The 19,271-nt window shown below is 35.5% G+C and overlaps 8 protein-coding genes across 8 annotated transcripts; 3 read left to right on the top strand and 5 right to left on the bottom strand.

The window, feature by feature from the left end:
- Positions 1 to 3: 3 nt before the first annotated feature.
- Positions 4 to 1,560, bottom strand: C9374_011700 (uncharacterized protein; the record flags this gene model as incomplete). The annotated part of the gene is made up of 1 exon (XM_044687385.1): positions 4 to 1,560. The coding sequence occupies one exon, from the start codon at positions 1,558 to 1,560 to the stop codon at positions 4 to 6; it is 1,557 nt and encodes a 518-aa protein (XP_044542989.1).
- Positions 1,561 to 3,049: 1,489 nt separating this feature from the next.
- On the top strand, positions 3,050 to 4,111 carry C9374_011699 (uncharacterized protein; the record flags this gene model as incomplete). The annotated part of the gene is made up of 1 exon (XM_044687384.1): positions 3,050 to 4,111. One exon carries the CDS (start codon positions 3,050 to 3,052, stop codon positions 4,109 to 4,111), a length of 1,062 nt encoding a protein of 353 aa, XP_044542988.1.
- A 228-nt stretch (positions 4,112 to 4,339) lies between these two features.
- Positions 4,340 to 8,389, bottom strand: C9374_011698 (uncharacterized protein; the record flags this gene model as incomplete). Its single annotated transcript, XM_044687381.1, has 1 exon — positions 4,340 to 8,389. One exon carries the CDS (start codon positions 8,387 to 8,389, stop codon positions 4,340 to 4,342), a length of 4,050 nt encoding a protein of 1,349 aa, XP_044542987.1.
- A 260-nt stretch (positions 8,390 to 8,649) lies between these two features.
- On the top strand, positions 8,650 to 12,201 carry C9374_011697 (uncharacterized protein; the record flags this gene model as incomplete). Its single annotated transcript, XM_044687380.1, has 1 exon — positions 8,650 to 12,201. One exon carries the CDS (start codon positions 8,650 to 8,652, stop codon positions 12,199 to 12,201), a length of 3,552 nt encoding a protein of 1,183 aa, XP_044542986.1.
- Positions 12,202 to 12,215: 14 nt separating this feature from the next.
- C9374_011696 (uncharacterized protein) lies at positions 12,216 to 12,600 on the bottom strand (the record flags this gene model as incomplete). The annotated part of the gene is made up of 2 exons (XM_044687379.1): positions 12,269 to 12,303; positions 12,375 to 12,600. The coding sequence occupies 2 exons, from the start codon at positions 12,598 to 12,600 to the stop codon at positions 12,269 to 12,271; spliced, it is 261 nt and encodes an 86-aa protein (XP_044542985.1).
- Positions 12,601 to 12,697: 97 nt separating this feature from the next.
- On the top strand, positions 12,698 to 13,798 carry C9374_011695 (uncharacterized protein; the record flags this gene model as incomplete). Its single annotated transcript, XM_044687378.1, has 1 exon — positions 12,698 to 13,798. The coding sequence occupies one exon, from the start codon at positions 12,698 to 12,700 to the stop codon at positions 13,796 to 13,798; it is 1,101 nt and encodes a 366-aa protein (XP_044542984.1).
- Positions 13,799 to 13,860: 62 nt separating this feature from the next.
- C9374_011694 (uncharacterized protein) lies at positions 13,861 to 14,886 on the bottom strand (the record flags this gene model as incomplete). Its single annotated transcript, XM_044687377.1, has 1 exon — positions 13,861 to 14,886. One exon carries the CDS (start codon positions 14,884 to 14,886, stop codon positions 13,861 to 13,863), a length of 1,026 nt encoding a protein of 341 aa, XP_044542983.1.
- Positions 14,887 to 14,935: 49 nt separating this feature from the next.
- Positions 14,936 to 19,258, bottom strand: C9374_011693 (uncharacterized protein; the record flags this gene model as incomplete). The annotated part of the gene is made up of 1 exon (XM_044687376.1): positions 14,936 to 19,258. The coding sequence occupies one exon, from the start codon at positions 19,256 to 19,258 to the stop codon at positions 14,936 to 14,938; it is 4,323 nt and encodes a 1,440-aa protein (XP_044542982.1).
- Between the last annotated feature and the right edge of the window lie 13 nt (positions 19,259 to 19,271).

Here is a 19,271-nt window from a genome sequence, read left to right as displayed (position 1 = left end):
ATTTTATTTTTCTTCAAGAAATTTAAAGAATTCATCCAATTCATGATTCGAGTAAAAGATATTCGAATGATTATTTTGAGAGATGATGGATGACTCATTGGTCAATTCTTGTAATGCATCGACTGAGACATTACTGGTCGAGAGAGATGGTTGTTCTTGACTCGAGCGTGTATTAGTGGTTAACTCTCTCAATAATTCGTCTTGATTCAATTTAAGGAAATGTCCATCCAACGGAATGGAGTGATGGACATGCAGTGGAGAAATAGAGCTTGTATTTAAGGGAGTGTGCATGATCGTGCTGTAGAGGTAAGAAGAAGGTGGAGTTGCATGTTCAGAATGTGGATGCATCACGTATGAATGTGTGGGAGCATGATTAGTGACATTTGGCAGAACATTTAAAAGTTCTTTCATGAATAAATGATTCAAATTAGAAGGTAAAATCACATGATGGTGATGACATGTATTCGCTCCATTCAATGCATGTTGAGAATTCAAAGGTTGTTTTTGCTGAGTTAGAATCGAAATGATCTTTCCAATATTTGCCGAAGAAGAATTAGCTGTATCATGTGCTTGTTGCAACTTCGACGAGTGATTCAAATACAAATGAGGAGAAACATTAGAAGATGAATTTGGAGAGGATGGATTGGAATCCAAAATTGGAGATTGGTTCTTTTTCTTCTTTTTGGATTCTTGTTCAAATTCTTTGAGAGAGGATGTATTGGAAGAATCATTCTTTCGTTTGTGTTGGTGACATTCATTCTTTGACTCTTTTTTCTTTTCTTTTCGTTGGTAAGATCTCTTCTTTTTGGTCGAAGTGACATTTGACAGTGTCGAAGAGTCTTCGCTGTTGTTTGGAGAAGAGGATCGATTGGAATACGAGCTTGACGATGCAGACAATTCTAACGGTCGTGTCTTTCCATGTCTTATCAAATACAATCCACACTTGTTACACAAAATCTCTCCCATTAATCCCTTTCTCCACATGGGTGTCGACTCGATTTGACAGTTGGCACATTTCGTTTTTCCAGTATGTCTTAAACGAGGATATAATGGACGTCCAGTAATGGGAGAAAATGAGGAAGGAATGGGAGGACATGTCGTATGTGGTTGGGTCATGCATTCGACATTGGTGGTAGAGTTGGTTAGATTGGAAGAGGTCATGGTAGGAGGACTTGACAAAGATGGATTGACACTTGGCAGGTGTTGAGTAAATGAAGAAAGGGAATCTGATAGTGAGCTCATGGACGATACCGAAGAGTTAGAAAAGAGATATTGCTTTAAATCTTGTTCAACGTCTTCAAACAAACAGTTGTTCGTTTCACCAGATGGCAAGTTGCATTCACCCGATGGAACGACTGTATGATTGTTATTCGTATTCAAATGGTTTGTATCCAACATGAGCATGTCCAAGAACAATTGATGATTATTCTGTTGTTGATTCACAATTGGATGAACACTGTGCAATGCTGGTAAATCCATCAACAAGACATTCTTCTCCAAATTGGTCGATGATGAACACTTTGTTGAAGATGAGGACGAGAAATGGTTCTTAGGACTCATTGTGTGTTGGTTAATATTGAGTGATTGTTGTTTGGTATTCTTTTTGTTGATGCGTTCTTCACGTGTTGGTTTGTTGTTGTTGATGGGCAACGGATTTAAAGATTGCGCAACTTTGCCACAAGGAGTTTTGAAAATGAAGATATCTTGAAAGTTTTGAGCGCATGGAACGAATGGACAATTTTGTCATCATGTAAACGTTCACCGCTCAAGGCCTTGCATTCAAGCTCGATGGAAATGGCAATTAACATTTTTCACACTTGCATGCTTGAAAGAGATTGTTGTTTGGATTGGGATTGGTTGTGAACCAAGAGAGATGATAATACAAGAGTTGAAATGGTTGTAGGCTGTTGTTGTTGTTTGAAAGTTTGTTGTTGAAAATATTTGAGAGAGTGGCAACAGGTACGTACGAACCACACAATACAAATCGGTTCAGAATCGACAAATTTCGCGTAAATCATTGGAGGTGCGGTTCAACGATACATCCATTTGAATTTCGCGTTCTTCTCTAAAAGGAATTCAACAAAGATCCATGAATTTTTCATGATAGAGTGGTTCATTGTTCGATATCACACAGAGTGATGTTGGAATGCAAGAAATGTTTCAAATCCATTCTGGGGTGACTCGATGGTTGGGTTATGGTTTTACAGTTTTGCATGTGGTTGAATTTAAGAATTTACAGTTTTTTTCCTTTTTAGAGTGGTTTGAAAGTTGGTTATGGAAAAACAATGTATTGAGTCTATACTGGAAAATTCCAAAGATAACGTGTTGAAGAGCTAGAAATACCAGAGTAGTAGACTAGATCTGAACTACGTAATCTATGTACTATAGATCATAACCAAAGCTCAAACAACAAGATTATAATCATGGTAATCAAATCTCGTTCCAGTTCATCAAGACGAAAGGCAAACAGAAAAAAACGAAAGTGTTAATAAACAACAATAATTCGTGAGAATGCCTTCAGGCTGGTAATCATGAAGGAATGACTGGCTGAGATCATTATCATGATGATGGCAAAGAATTGATGATGAGCACGTAGTGATGAAAAGAAGCTTGAGTGCGGATGTCGATAAATGGAAAGTGTATGAATTCATGTGGTCGGACTGATGATGACTGTGGATGGTTGGAAAGTCTAATTGCTATTGTTACAATTCCTTTGACTCCTCCGAACAGACAACTTGGTTGTGAACCAACATGAAGAGATGTATCTTTGGCATGCTCCAACAACACGTATATTACTGGTTTGAAGTACTAGTAGTAACACAAGGATGATACGGAACTACTTTACTACTGGATCCGAGAACACATTCCCTTCTCTTTACATGATGCACATTTTATTATTATTCATCATGATGTTGAATCAATAATAATTAAAAAATATTTTGAAAGCAAAAACCATGAATGATGATGGATTCAACAACCTCAAGCGATGAGGAAATTCATCATCAACACCAGCGACCTATTTGTCAAAACATTACTTCCTCGGAACCACATGGTGGATCAATATCAGAATAGAGTGGAATCGTTCCATGATGATGCTGCATCTCATGTTGTAATGAACAACAATGGTAATTATACCACTGCTTCCGAGTGCAATTGCCCCATAATGACGATTAGTAATTTTGAAACGATGAGTCCTAAACAACAGCAACGTTATGAATATCTCGTGAATCAATTAATGAAAAATTATGGAAAATTCACTTGTTGTGGATGGCATGAATGGTTGCAAGAGCATGTTGAAATGATGGAACCCAAGAATGGCCATGATGAATCGATATTCGTCCGAATGAAACAAATACAGAGATACATGTCTGTAAATTTTGCAATGACTCCTAGGTCGAATAGCGTGTCCAGTAACAATGAAAATGTTGCTTCTTATACGATTGTAAAGAGAATTGGATTAATTCACTTTCTCAAACCACAAACACTCAAGAAAACGAAACTAGATCAATTCCTCAATTTTTTGTCATCGGAAGAATTTGGAGCGAAGGCAATAACTTTTCCTCCACTCATAGTAGTTTATTGGTACACTAAATATCAACGTGAGAGTCTTATTTTAAATTGTGCACAATATAAAGAGGCAGATTGGAAATTTACAGAGATTGGATTAGAGAGGAATGCTCTGTTATTGAAATATCCACAAAAAATTGAGAAGAAAATTAATAATGGTGACATTTCTCAAGAAGAGCTTGATGAATATTATCCAAAAAGAATTAATCTAACTCCAATGACAATTCACGAGTTGGAAATACATGGCTTGTGCATTCACAAAGCGTCCTTTCAAAACAATGTCGTGTATCATGTTCAATGTGGTGAAGAAATTTATTGGAGCTTTGTGGATGATGTATTTGCGGCTAATTTGTGTCATTTCCTCATTTCGTTATTTTCCATCCAATATCCCAGGAGAAGATTTCCATTGTTTGATTATTCATTGCTAGCCACAAATCAAGAAATCAATCATTTATGCCGTACAATTGCTGTTAGTGATGATGACGACATTCACGCTGTGATGTATGACTCATCGATAGCGATTGCAATGACCATGAATCAGTGACCATATAACTTGCAACTCGTCATGTTACAAGAATTATCTGGAAACGAATAACTTCATTTTTATCATTTAGGTGGCTGCGGCCATACTTCCTATAGGTGTGACAAAGATAAGGCCATAACTCTGCATTTGCACAAGAACAAAACAGATTCTCATCATCTGAACTATGTAGAAGGTCCTTAGATAGAAATATTCTCATCCAAAGTTTCTCTTTAGTTGTGCTTGGGATTGTTACACTTGGTATACTTCAATTTCAGAGACACCGAATTTATAAGATCCAGCTAAATAAGATTGTACTTGATCATCTCCATATTTCAAGTTTTGTTTTTTCAATGATTCAGGAATGCTGTAACTGTATCCTAAATAGCTAGAGCTATTCGTATTTTCATTACACTTGTCTGAAATACAAATATCATAACCTCTTCCAAAACATGCAAGGTAAGAGGAATAGGTATAAATAGCCTTATCAGAGTTTGTGACAGGTAAAATCTCAAAAGTACATGTGGAATCATGATATTTGAAAATAAATGCTTCGGTATCTCGTTTGTAATTACCAATATGGTTCCATGTTTGTGTGGTAAAACCTCCAAAGATTTGATCATGTTCTGCTGATTTGATAATTGTGAGAGTTGGCGATTTTGAATCACATTTGGAATGAAATGCGTGTGAAGTGAATCCATCTCTACTTCCACGATATAACAGACATCCTTTGTCTCCTTTTTTCAATTTGAGGCTCGATGATATCAAGAAAGCAGATGTGGAATTCAAAATGGTGCTTGAAGAAAAAATACTCTCATGTTGGCAATTAGTAATTTTCATTCCTACCACATTCGAGCCTTGTATGTCACATCTATTGAGATCACAATTGTCGAATTTTGTATTCTGTAAATTCGTTCCTTTCATGTTACAATCTTGTAAATTACATCCTTGCAAATTTGTGTTTTTAAATGATGCTGAAGATAAATTACTGTTCATGAAATTCATTCCGTTCAACCGTTTGTTGTCAAAATTCACTCCTGACAAATCACATGCTTTGAAAACAGTTGTGTGATCCATTTCACAATCATTAAAATCACAAGAAGAAAAATTCACTTGTTTAAATTCCGTTCCTCTCAAATCACATTGTTTTAAGTTCGAGTTTGAAAGATCAGAGTTGGTAAAATCAGTTTCTTTTAGAATACAACTCACAAAAGAATATCCTTTCAACACCATGTTACTCAGATCACATTGACTCAAATTACAATTTGTGAATGAATTTCCTCCTGCAACAAGATTCTTCACATCACTTCTTCCAGATAAATTCACTTGTTGCATGGTACAGAGTGTGGCATGAGTGTTGGTGTCCACAACAATCGTTTGTAAATCAACGTTATTGAAGGTACAGTTGGTAAATGTGCATTCCCTGAAAGTAGTCTTTTCCAATTTAGTCTTGTTAAAATTGCATTCATTAAATGCACACTTATTCATCTCAACGATAGTGAGGTCACAATTTGTGAAGTTAATTTTACCAAAAGCGAATCCCTCGAATTTCAAACCACAAAGTGAAGTATTTGATAAATTCACACCTTCCAATTGAGTAGAAACAAGTGTTGTTTCCTTGTCAAACAAACAACCTTGAAGGTTGGCATTTGTGAAATTGGTTGAGTTTAAATTGGAGCCACAAAAGTTGGATGATCTCAAATCACATTTGGAGAAATTGGTGTTTGATAAATCACACAATGAAAAATTACAGTTATTTAAAACACCATTATAAAATGTAAAATCTTTCAAATTCATCTCTCCAAAATTCACTTGCTCCATTTTACAACCAGAAAATGATGTTTGTTCAACGATGATCTCTGTAAATGCTACATCTTTGAATAAAGATTCTCTAAAATCACATGAGCTTAAATTGGTTTCTTTGAGTTGACATTGTGTAAACGAGCAACCTTTCAAAACAGAGTTTGATAAATCACATTGGCTCAAAATCGAATTTGTGAAAGAATTTCCTCCGACAACAAGATTCTTGACGTCTGTTCTTCCAGACAAGTCCACATTTTCCATGGCACATTGGGTGACATGAGTATTGACATCCGTAACAAGTGTTCTCAAATCAACATCTTTGAATGAGCAATTATTGAAGGAAGTTCCACAGAAATTGGTGTTTTGAAGAATGGTTGATTCAAATTTGCAACCAATAAAAGAACATTTGGTCAAGTTATACTCGCTTAAATCACATACACTCAAATCTACTTGTTCCAGTTTACAACCAGAGAGATTGGTTTTGGAATCAAATCTCAGTTTTTGGAGAGTGACTTGTTTGAATGTACATCCTTCAAGATTTGAGCTTGATATATTCATGTCAGAAATATTTTGGAAAAGAGAACCTCTTAGATCAATATTACTCATGTCACATCCATTCACATCACAGTTAACTAATGGTGTTGTGTCTGACAATGTTTGAGTGATGTCTGATCGCTCTTTCAAATTACAATTATCAAATTTGCATTTCATAAATTTAGTGTTCTCATCCACAATAACACTTCTAAAATCAATATTGTTGAAGGAGCAACTCGAAAATACACACTTTGAGAGTGATGATTTCCCCCAATTACATCCATTAAGGGAACAATTACTGATCTTGGATCCATTTAAAGTACAATTCTCAAGATTTGTGTTTTGGAATTTACATTCAGAGAGCGAAGCAGAGAGAATCTTTGAGTTACTCAAATTACAGGAATTGAATGTACAACTGCTAAGAGAGCTTTCACTCATGTCACAATTGGAAAAATTAATATTGGAAAATGTAAAACCATCCAATTTGACTCCTTTCAACGAAGAATTTGTCAAATTCACACCTTCAAATTTGGTTGAGATGAACTTTGTGTTCTTGTCAAACGTACATCCCTGAAGATTAGCATTGGTTAAATTGGTGGAATTCAAACTAGCTCCACAAAAATTTGAATCTCTCAAATCACACTTTGTGAAATCCACATTGCTCAAGTCACACCCTGAAAAATTACAACCATTTAAAATAGAATTGTTGAGTTTGAGATCTTTCAAATTCATTCTGCTAAAGTTGGAAGAAATAATTTCGGAATGAGTTAAATTCATATTTTGCATGACCAAACTTCTCAAATCCATTCCTGACAAATTCAACGTGGTTTTTTGAGATCTTGACAAATTGACCATGTTCATGAAATCAATTTGTGACATTTTCAACTTGGAGGATGAAGAACCATCGTCATCTTCAATATTCTCCAACTCTTTCATCAAGTTGTACAATTGGAAGGTTTTCGCTTTTTTCATGACTTGAGCTCTGAGAGTTTTGTTGGTCTTACATACTTCCACACATCCATCGGTCATCCATGAATAAATTTCTTCAAATATTCTTGGTGGACAGTCCACAAAGAACACCTTATCTGTAAACGTAGTACATGGAGTTTCATACAATGGAAATTCTCCAGTGAACATTTTCTCAAACACATTTTCAGGTTCACGTTCATTGCGGAGAAAATGTCCCAATGAAACTGTCAAAACACTTCCTCCAACGTTCAAGTGAATGGGTTTGTTTGAGTATTCAAATTTGAAACGAGAGAGTTTTTCTTCTTGTAATTCTTTTCGTTCCAATGCCAATTGTTGTTTCATTTGGTCAATTTGTTTCAACATTTCATTCTTTTCTTGAACTAGTTTGTTCTTTTCTTCTTCTAAATAGAGAGAGTTTTCCTTCTTTTGTTGTTCATCCTTCTCGAGAAGATTGTGTTCCAATTGTTGAGTTCGTTCTTGAAATTCAAGTTCCAACTTGACAACTTTTTCCTCAAATTGTTGTTGCAAGTCGCGTTTCATTTGTTCCACTTGTGCATATGCATCATGAAGAGGACAATACTTTTCTTGATGATCTTTCAATTCTCCTCTATTGACAGCATTCTTACACATGGAACAAAACACTTGCAACTTGTCCAATTGATTTCGAACAATTTTGGCAGCTGAACCTTTTTCTGTTGAGAAATCACCTTCACTGCAAATTGGACATGTTTGAAGAGAACTCACACAATCACGACAAAAGGTGTTTTCGCATCTCGAATGAATCACTGGATCGTAGAATGGAAAGTAACAGATGGGACATGTCAATTCTTTGTCGATCATTTCAATGTTCACATAATTGAATGATCTGGAGGTTATTTTCTCTGCGAGTTGAGATTCGTTGTTTTTGGTGATGACTGAAGCAGAGGCAGGAGATTGTTTGCCAAACTCTTCTGTTGATGGATCAAGAGAAGGAGTCTCTGGGTTGAGATGTCTCATATTTTTTTTTGATTGGCAATTCACGCTGGAGAATTTCTGTGATTGTTTGACAGTTGACAGGTTGATCATCTTTTTACAATTCCTGTGTAATATTTCTGAAGACGCCTAACCTTACAGACATGAAAGCTACGACAAATTTACTTTACCTTTCTTTAATATTTTATATTAAATAAAATTTAATTTAATTTGCAACGCCATTTTAAAGAAGTTTGCAACGACCTGTCAAACATCATCATCCTCTGTTAAAAAATAACAAAAAAATGAGCATACAGTTTAACGCCCGTAAAGCTCTTGAAGTCCTTGCTGACAACGAGAGCGAGGGCTCCACCCGTGAAAAACTCAAAATTCTCAACCAGCTCTCCACCATCAACAATGTTAATATTATTCCCATCGAAGTCATTCAACTCATTGTCGAAATTTTAGGAAGTACCGAAAACCGAATGATCATCAACTCAATTCTCTCCGCCATACAACATTTGGCTCAATTCGATCGAACTCGAATTGTTTTGGGAGAAAACACGGATTGTATCAAATTACTCGTTCCACACATGTCTCAATTTAATTTTCCGAATATTCAATCGAATGCGTTGGATGCCATGGCAGAATTGATTAAATCAAGTAAGAAAAATCAAGAAACTTTGATTGAATATGCTTCAGAGTTTTTCAATCCATTGATGGGTATCATTCAGAGAGAGAATGATACTGTGACAAAAAAGGCAATTGCCGTGTTGGATACCTTGTTTGAAAATCCACACTGCGTTCATGTAATTTTTGGAGATAATGATCGATTTGAAGAATATTTAGAGCCATTGATTATTTGTCTTCAGATGGAGAATAATCGTACAGTATTGCAATGGACATTACAAACACTCGAATCTGCATGTCGCCAACATCCCATTCATGCCAAACATTTGGTCGATATTGGTGTCATTGATCCGCTCGTTCAAATTGTTATCGATTCTGCCAATTTCTCATTTCCGACGATTCGTTGTGTGGCCATGCAAACCTTGGTTCATTGTGTGAAATTTTCAAATGAAGCTGGACAATGGGCAGGTGAATCTGGAATTGTGGCACCCTTGATTGATACCATGTTTCATACATCGTTGGAGTTGAATTCTAAACACATTACTCAATCGTATGCACTTTCGAATGAAACTATTGCACTCCGAGAGGCTGCGTTTGAATTAATGATGAATTTAACCAATTTCGTTCCAGGTAAAAGTCACACTCGAATTTTAAACAATTCGGCCTTGTTGGTACAAAATGATGTCGATCATACTTTGGATGAACAAAAAGAAGAAAAGAAAAAAGAGAACGTTTTGGATTCATCCATCAGCAAGTCACTCAACCCCTATTATGACGAAACTGAAGAAAAGAAACAAGATACTGATCTTTTAGAAGAAAACAAGAAACGAGTCATTACTCATACACATGGTCTTGATGTCTTGTTTGCGTACGTAGGTCAAGCAGAACCCTCTGAAAAGGCAGAACTTAAAGAAAAGAAACACACTCGAAATGTCAGAAAGATGGCAATTATGGTCATTTCCAATGTGTGCACAATTGCTGAAAATGGAATTGCTGTCTTGTCAAGAGAACAAAAATTGTTGAGCTTTGACCATCCAATGAATATTGTCGATTTATTGTTGGATATTATTATCAATAAGAAAGATAAGGACTCTACGGCTGAGTCAAAGAGAAGAGCAACCGAAGTTTCCAAAATTGACAAGATGGATCTCAAGCAATGTATCATTAATGCAATGGGTTCCTTCGCTCTCCATGAATCTTGTATTCAAAAACTTGGTGAAATGGGTGTCATTCGTAATTTATTGAAAATGATTGATGACAGAAACGAAGCGGCAGAAGTTGCCAAACTCCTCGCCAAAATGTGTGAACACTCCATTTTCCAAAAAGTGCTGTTCGAAGAAGCTGGTCTCCAACGTGTGATCAAATTATTGGACTCTGTCGACGATCCAGAATATCGTTTGGCTGGTCTCAAGATGTGTATGCCTCTTGCTTCGAATCCAAACGGTTGTGTTGCCTTGTCTCGTGACGGAATTGATAAGAGAATTCGAGATATTTCAAAGAGAGAAGTCGTTTTTGAAGACGTCCGTAAATTGGCCAAACAGGTGCTAAAAGTTTTTAAGGAAAATAACAAGTCCTCACTCCGTTCCACAAAGGGAGCTGTTGGAGCATCGGATGAATCTGGATTGCCCATTCAAAACATGAACATCTTTAAATTTAACTATGAACAAGTGGCAAGAATTGACCGAGATTTCGTCGAAGTATGTCAAAAGAAAGCTCGTGACTTGTTGAAACAACCAAAATTCAGATTACAAATCAATTGGCGTCAAATTGAAAGATTAGAAGAAATGAACTATTCGGATGAAGCCATTAGTTTGCTTGCTCGTGTCGATCTCTATGACGAATTTTTGATGGCCATTGAGACTTTTATCGACGCTGCTGAAATGAATATTCACGTCTTCAATTCACAAATTCAATTAGTGGTATTGGAAGTGTTGCCACCTCAAGCTAAAAAATCAGGAGAAGAAGATGAAGCTCTTCCTTGTGAATTAGAAATGGGAGACTTGATTATGAAATACAAACTCTCACCAGATGGAATTTTGTGGACTCCAAAACAATTAGCTGGTTTGATCAGTTATGAATTATTGGGTTATGACATTATTGAGACCAATGACATGTTAATTGGAGATGGAGAATTGGATCGTGACGATCAATACGAACTTGGTATTGAACAACTTCGCAAGGTTTGCAAAGATTCTCGTCTAGCTCTATTGGGAGATATTAACATTTTATATTTCCATATTGAAATGACTGATTTATTGTGGAAAGCTGGTTTTGCCGAGTCTCAACAAATTGTTGCCTCCCGTAGCGTCATTTCCAATGAAGAACTTTTCATTAAGGGTTGGCGTATTGCTAAAATGAATAAGGATGGAATGCTTCAAGAAAGAGTCCTCATTTTGACCAATTGTTCCTTCTACACGGTTTGTTTTGATCCAAAATCCAAAAAGATTGATTACAAACACACCAAACATCACAACATTGAGGATTATTTCCTAATTGACATTGGAAAATTAGTGAAATCTCGTCACGACAGCACTTCATCCACTGTTCACTTGCATGAAGATGGAAGAAACAAGTACGCTCTCAATTTATTTACCAATGAAAAGAAGACATCAAAGAGTCAAACCAAACTTCAAGAAGAAGCTGACGAATTGGAAAAATTGAAACGTATGAGTTCTGCCTATTTTGCCGTTCCAAATATTTCAACCACTGGTGGCAGTGGAAATAACAGTGAACATGAAGATGGCGATCATCATTCATCGTCACACACCGATGAAGATTCTGATCTCATGACTGAAACTTTGAAAAACGAAACTTCCTTCATGAAATCTCTCGATCAAGAGGATGCTTCTCAAGATGCTGAACGACCATCCACCATTGGAAAGAGTTCAACCATTTTATTATGTCCAGATTCCATTCCTAGAGCTAAACAAAAATTCTATCTTGAAGAAATTGCTTGGTGCATGAGAGCGGTTGCAAGTGCTGCCACTCGAACTGAATGTCATAATATTTATAATCGAGATATTGTGAAACCAATTGAAGGAAAATTAGCTCGTTTTTACAATATTACTGGTATGGGTAAAAAGAAGGATAATTCATTTATTGCAAAACATATGGAAACCAAGATGAGAAGAGAACAAGAAAAACAGGAGGAACGTGTTCGTCAAGCACAAGCAAAAGGAGCTAAGAATGTGAAAGCTAATAGTTCTTCTTTTAGTGAACAGAAATAAGAAATCATGAATTGTTAGAAGGTGTCCATGAAAGGAATGTGAAAATGTGTGAAAATTAAAATCAAATTCACTTTGGCACCACAATTGAGTTTCCAGCAACATCTGTCAGCTGTCAAAAATTGTTGATATTTCTCCAAAATGAATTTAATTATCATTTTAAAATTAATAATTACCACCTCTCAATCGATACATTAAATGTAACGTTGATTCCTTTTGAACATTATAATCGTACAATGTTTTGTGATCTTCAAGAGTTTTTCCTGCAAAAATCAAATGTTGTTCATCGGGAGTGAGATCTTCTTTGAGTCGAATTTTGTTTTTCACATTTAATATCGAGTCGTTGGATTCGACCTCCAAGGTGAGAGTTTTACCAGTGAAGGTCATGACAAAGATTTGCATTTTTTATGGTTTGACAGGTCAGTTGGGTTTTATTTAATATTAAGAATATTAATATGGCAATAGTATTTAAAAATATTTAAAAATAAAAATAAAAAAAATGAGTGACGAACAACGAACAAGGATTATTCTCCTTGACCATCATCATCCATTATTGCTTTTTCCGAATCATGATGAAATTAATAATATTGCCCATAACAACACAACACATCATAAAAATTTGGATTATGAATTCAATGAACATCATCATTTCATTCATCATTTATATTGTCAATTACAACACAAGATGAAAAATATCAAACAGCGAAAATATGGATTTTCAATCACAAATTCACCACTCATTCACAAAATTAATTTCAAAACTTGGAATCGAGCATTAATCCATTCAGAGAATTCTTTTGATCCAACTAGTGTTTGCATTTCACATTCCTTTCAAATCATTCTAGTGAGTGATTATCGTCATTCTCGAGTAGAAGTTTTTGATTTAATTTCAAAAAATTGGAAATTTGGAGTTGACCTTTGGCCGGATGGATTTCCAACACAAATGTGTGTTCAAGAAAATGATGAACAATACAATCAAGCTCTGATCATTGCATGTAATAGTTGCATTTACAAGTATGATTTGAAACGTTTTCTGTCATGTTGTGACATTGTTTCGTCACAGCAAACAAACGCTCTTGTCAATGCATGTATTTGGGAAAATCGAGATTGTGATTGGGTACAAGGAATGGCCATTTCTTATACTGAAAAACAATTATATGCTTGTGATTTCATTCGAGGCGATCTTGTTTTGTTGGATTTACAAACTGGAATGTTCATTCGTAAAATTCCAATGACGGATGCCTTTGCTGTTGCGTTTGCAGAAAACGATCAATTGTTGATCGTCGTTAAAGCTGGATCTTGTTGTGTGGAAATTTTTAGAAAGGAAAATAATTTGGAATGGAAATTGATCAAAACGATTGGTGGTATGGGAAAGGAAAAGTTTAAATTCCCTAGTTCTGTCATTGCCGATCGATTTTCGAGAATAATTATCGTCGCAGATCGTGACAATAAGAGAATTCAAATATTTTCATTGGATTCGTTTGAGTTTGTGACATCGATGGGTGATGGACGAGAAGAACTCGAGTTTGAATATTTTCCATACTCGATTGGTCTTAATGAGCTGAATGGAGAGTTAATTGTTGTTGAGCAACAGTATTGACATATGTGTGTGTCTGTTAATGTCAACTATTCCATGGTTACAACCAATTAAGACAGATTCGATTATATTTTGGACACACTCCTGCCACCTGTCAACATGTAATACCATTCCACCAATTCAGGTACAAAATATTTTGGATAATTCCAATCCTTTTTTCCTGCAATGAGATCCAAAATTTGATCCAACACAATTTGTTTCGAATGATGAGACGAATCTGGATGATAAATCGAATCCAAGTTCAATAAATATGCATAAAGTGCCGTAAAATGTGACAAGACTCCTAAAAACACAAATACATGCCAAATGCCATGACTGAATGGAATTCTTCCATTTCCAAAAACAAGAAAAATACATCCAAATGAAAAAAAACATCCTCCCAAAATTAACAGCATGAAAGCCTCTACTGGAACATGCGTCATTAAAGCACTTGGAACCATCAAGCATCCAATCCAACCCATGACATTGGTCATGGTCACATTATTGACATTTTGTAAAAATTTCATAAATTTGTGTGAAAAAAACATTTTCACAAGTCCAGCAAAACAAAATGTCCAAACCACACCTGTCAAAACATGTCCAATTCCTCTTCCAAAATCAACCAATGCTAACCAAGGAGTATAACTACAAGCAATAAACAAATAAATTGTGGCATGGTCAAAAATTCGAAATAATTGTGACATGCTGTCATTTCTTCCCAACCACAAACACATAAAATGATACAATGATGAAACTCCAAACAAGACATTCATTCCCATTCCATACGTAATGACAGCAAATTTTTCAAAAAAATTATTCACAATGTCATCATTCCATATTTGGAATGAATAATAAGAAAAAAAGAAAATTGGAAAGATATGAGTGAGAACATTGATCCCTTCTTCGAGAGGTGTCGGAATGTAATCAGCTCCATTTCTACTTGCTGGAAGAGGATTCATCAAGAGAGAACATATCGGACAGGAATGATGATGTATCTTTGTGAAATTTTGACAAGGAGTTGACAGAGAGGAGGATGAATCGGAAGGGATTTTGTTTTGATGAATGTGCTCGGAGGGAGATTTGAGAGGAGGGTCTGACCTTGGTGTTGACATTTTTTTTGCAAAATGATTACTGACACTTTTTAAAGATATCAAGAAATTGTTATAATTGATACACTTCAATTTCAGCAACTCGAAATTTGTGTGATCCTGCCAAATAAGATTGCACCTGAGCATGTTCAAATGTCAAATGTTGTTTTCTCAAGGATTCAGGCAAGCTATAACTATAACCCAAATAGCTAAAATTATTCGCACATTCATTGCACCGATCGACAATGACCAAATCATGACCACCTCCAAAACAAGTTAGATAGGAAGAATATCCATAAATTGCAAACATAGGATTGGTCACCAACAATTTCTCAAACATATTTTTGGATTCCAAATGACATTTGAAAAGAAATGCTTCCGTGTCTCTCTTATTACTTTTTTGATCATTCCAAGTTTGTGTGGTATATCCTCCAAAGATTTGATCATGTTCTGCTGATTGGATTATAGTAAGAGTTGGTGATTTTGAATCACATTTGGAATGAAATGCTTGTGAAGTGAATCCATCTCTACTTCCACGATATAATAGAAAACCTTTTCCACAATTTTGGTTGTTTTTCAATTTGAGACTGGATGGTAGTAATAGTGCAGCTTGTGAGTTTAAAATGGTACTTGAAAGAAAGACATTTTCCGAGTTGCAATTTGAAATTTTCAAACCCGCCAAATGTTTCGAATGTTGCATGTCACATTCTTGGAGATTACAATTTTCGAAAATTGCATTCTGTAAATTTGAACCTTGAAAATTACACTTGTTCAAATTGCATTCTTGTAAAATTGTGTTGTTGAATGATGCTGATGATAGATTACTGTTCATGAAATTCATTCCTTTCAACTGTTTGTTGTCAAAATTCATTCCTGTCAAATCACATGCGTTGAAAATGGTTGTATGATCCAATTGACAGTCCGTAAAGTTACAACTAGCGAAATTCACTTGTTTAAATTCCATTTCTCTCAAATCACATTCGCTCAAGTTGGAATGTGACAAATCCGAGTTCTCAAAGGAACATTCTTTCAATGACAACTGACTAAGATCACATTGGCTCAAATTAGAATGTATGAATGAATTTCCGCCAATCACGAGATTTTTCACATCTTGTCTTGCTGATAAATTCACTTGTTTCATGGAACAATTTGTGGCTCGAGTGTTGGTGTCGATAAGAATCGTTCTCAAATCAACATCTTGGAATGAACAATTTGTGAATGAAGTTCCACAGAAATTGGCATTGTGAAAAAGAGTATTGGATAAGCTTTGAAAATTGCAACGTTCGAGTTGACAAGTGTCCAATGACAATTGACCCTTCGATTTGACATTTGCAAAATTAATATTTTGGAATGTGCATTGTGTAAATGAAGACTTGTCCAAGATGGTCTGTTCCAAAGTACAACTGTCGAAACTGCAATTCTTAAGGTCAATGTCAGTCCAGTCGCAATTGTCAAAATTCATATTCACGAAAGAATGTCCCTCTAGTTTCACTCCTTTCAGTACAGCACCTTCCAATTTAGTAGAAATCAATGTCGTTTCCTTATCAAAATAACACTCTTGAAGGTTGGCATTTGTAAAATTGGCTGAATTCAAACGAGCTCCACAAAACTTTGAAAACCTTAAATCACAATGTGAGAAATTGGTGTTCGATAAATCACACAATGAAAAATTACAACTGTTCAAAACACCATTTTGAAAATCAAAATCTTTCAAATTCATCTCTTCAAAATTCACACGCATCAAATGACATCCTGTAAATGAAGTATTTTCAAATACCGTTTCTCGAATTTCTATTTCAATAAATGAACAATCTGTCAAGTCGCAAGCGCATAATTTGGTTTCTTTCATTGGACATTGAGAAAATGAACATCCCTTCAAAACAGAGTTTGTAAGATCACATTGACTCAAGTTCGAATTTGTAAATGAATTTCCACCTGCAACAAGATTTTTCACATCGTTTCGTCCCGACAAATTCACTTGTTGCATGAAACATTGCGTGGCTCGAGTGTCGGTATCTATGATCATTGTTCTCATGTCGACATCTTGAAACGAACAAATACTGAAAGATGCACCACAGAAATTTGTGTTTTGAAGAAGGGTGGATTCAAACTTGCAACCAGTAAATGAACAATTATGCAAGTCAAAGTCACTCAAATTGCATCCGCTCAAATCCACTTGTTCCAAACTGCAAGCAGAGAGGTTTGTTTTGGAATCTAACAAGATGCCTTGAAGAACTACATGTTTGAATGAGCAGCCTTCGAGATTTGTGTTCGAAAAATTCATGTCAGATACATTTTGGAAAACAGACCCTCGAAAATCAAGATTGCTCATGTCACATCTCGTGACATTACAATTCACTAGCTGTGTTGAGCCTGAAAATGTTTGAGTGATGTCAGTTCTTTCTGATAAATTACAATTCTCAAACCGACAATTCCTGAACTTGGTTTTGTGATCTGCAACAACTGACTTGAAATCAATATTCTCAAACAAGCAATTTTCTGCTGTAGAGTGTGTTATCGTTGTTTTTTCTAAATTACATCCATCCATAGAGCAGTAACCTATAGTGGATCCATTGAAATTACAATTCTCAAAATCTGTGTTTGAGAATTTACATTCAGAGAGAGAAGCAGATGAAAACTTTGCATTGATGAAATGACAGGCAATAAACTCGCAATGTTTAAGCTCAGCACCGCTCAAGTCACAGTTTGAAAAGTTGAAACTGGAAAATGAATAACCTTCTAATCTGACTCCACTTAGTGAAACGTTGCTGAAGCTCACTCCTTCCAAATCGGTAGAGATGAATGTTGTGTTCGCATCAAACAAACAACCTTCAAGGTTGGCATTTGTGAAATTGGTCAATTTCAAATGAGATCCACAAAAATTTGAATCTCTCAAGTCACAATTCGAAAAGTCCACGTTCGTCAAGTCGCATCCAGAAAAATTACATTCATTCAAAATAGAATTGTTGAGTTTGAGATCTTTCAAATTCATTTTGCTAAAGTTGGATGAAATAATTTCTGATTGAGTTAAATTCATATTTTTCAGAACCAAACTTCTTAAATCCATTCCTGACAGGTTCAATGTTGTTTGTTGAGATCTTGACAAATTGACCAAATTCATGAAATCAAATTGTGACATTTTCAATTTTTCTAACGAAGAGACATTTTCATTTCGCAAATTCTCCAATTCCTTCACCAAATTAAATAAATGAAATGAAGTCGCATGTTTCATGACATCTGTTCTTAGAACTTGGTTCATTTTACATGCCGTAACAGTTCCAAACTTGAGCCACTTGTAAATTTCTTCAAATATCATTGGTGGACAGTCAACAAAGAAAATCTTATCTGTGAAAGCAATGCTTGGAGTTTCATATAAGGGAAATTCTCCTATGAACATTTTCTCAAATAAATTCTCAGGTTCTCTTTCATTTCGTAAAAAGTGACCCAATGAAACTGTCATGATTTGACCACCCACGTTCAAATGAATGGGTTTGTTTGAGTATTCCAATTTGTAACGAGATGTCTTTTCTTCTTGTAATTCTTTTCGTTCCAATTCCAATTGTTGTTTCATTTGCTCCATTTGATTCCACATTTCATTCTTTTCTTGTAAAATCTTGTTCTTTTCCTCATCCAAATAGAGAGAATTTTCTGTCTTTAATTTGTGATCCTTCTCTAGAAGATTGTGTTCCAATTGTTGAGATCGTTCCTGAAATTCAAGTTCCAATTTCACCTTCTCTTCCAGAAGTTCTGTTCTTTCCAACGCTAATTCTTCTTCCCGTTTTTCAATTTGTTTCAACATTTCATTCTTTTCTTGCAACAACTTGTTCTTTTCTTCTTCCAAAAAGAGAGAATTTTCCTTCTTTTTCTTTTCATCCTTTTCTTGAAATTCAAGTTCCAATTTCGCCATCTTCTCTTCAAATTGTTGTTGCAAATCGCGTTTCAATTGTTCCACTTGTGCATATGCATCATGAAGAGGACAATACTTTTCTTGATGATCTTTCAATTCACCCCGATTCACAACACTCTTACACATGGAACAAAACACTTGCAACTTGTCCAATTGATTTCGAACAATTTTCAAAACTGGCGCATTTTCTGTTGAGAAATTGTCTTGATGACAAATGGGACATGTTTGAAGAGAACTCACACAATCACGACAACAGGTGTTGCCACACGATGAATGAATGACTGGATCATAGAATGGAAAGAGACAGATTGGACATGTTAATGCGTTATCAATCAATTCAAGATTGACGTAATGGAAGGACTTGGAAGTTATTTTCTCGGGAGTGGTGTTGTTGGGAGCGATGAAGCTAGTAGTAGTAGTACTCGCTAGACCGATATCTCTATACTCATCGCTTGAGAAGGCGTTTGGCTCAGAATTGAGATTTCTCATTTTTTTGCAAGAA

This window comes from Naegleria lovaniensis (assembly GCF_003324165.1).
Source record: "Naegleria lovaniensis strain ATCC 30569 chromosome Unknown tig050, whole genome shotgun sequence".
In the NCBI taxonomy this organism is placed as follows: Eukaryota; Heterolobosea; class Eutetramitea; order Acrasida; family Naegleriidae; genus Naegleria; species Naegleria lovaniensis.
This window is presented reverse-complemented; position numbering and strand designations above follow the sequence as displayed.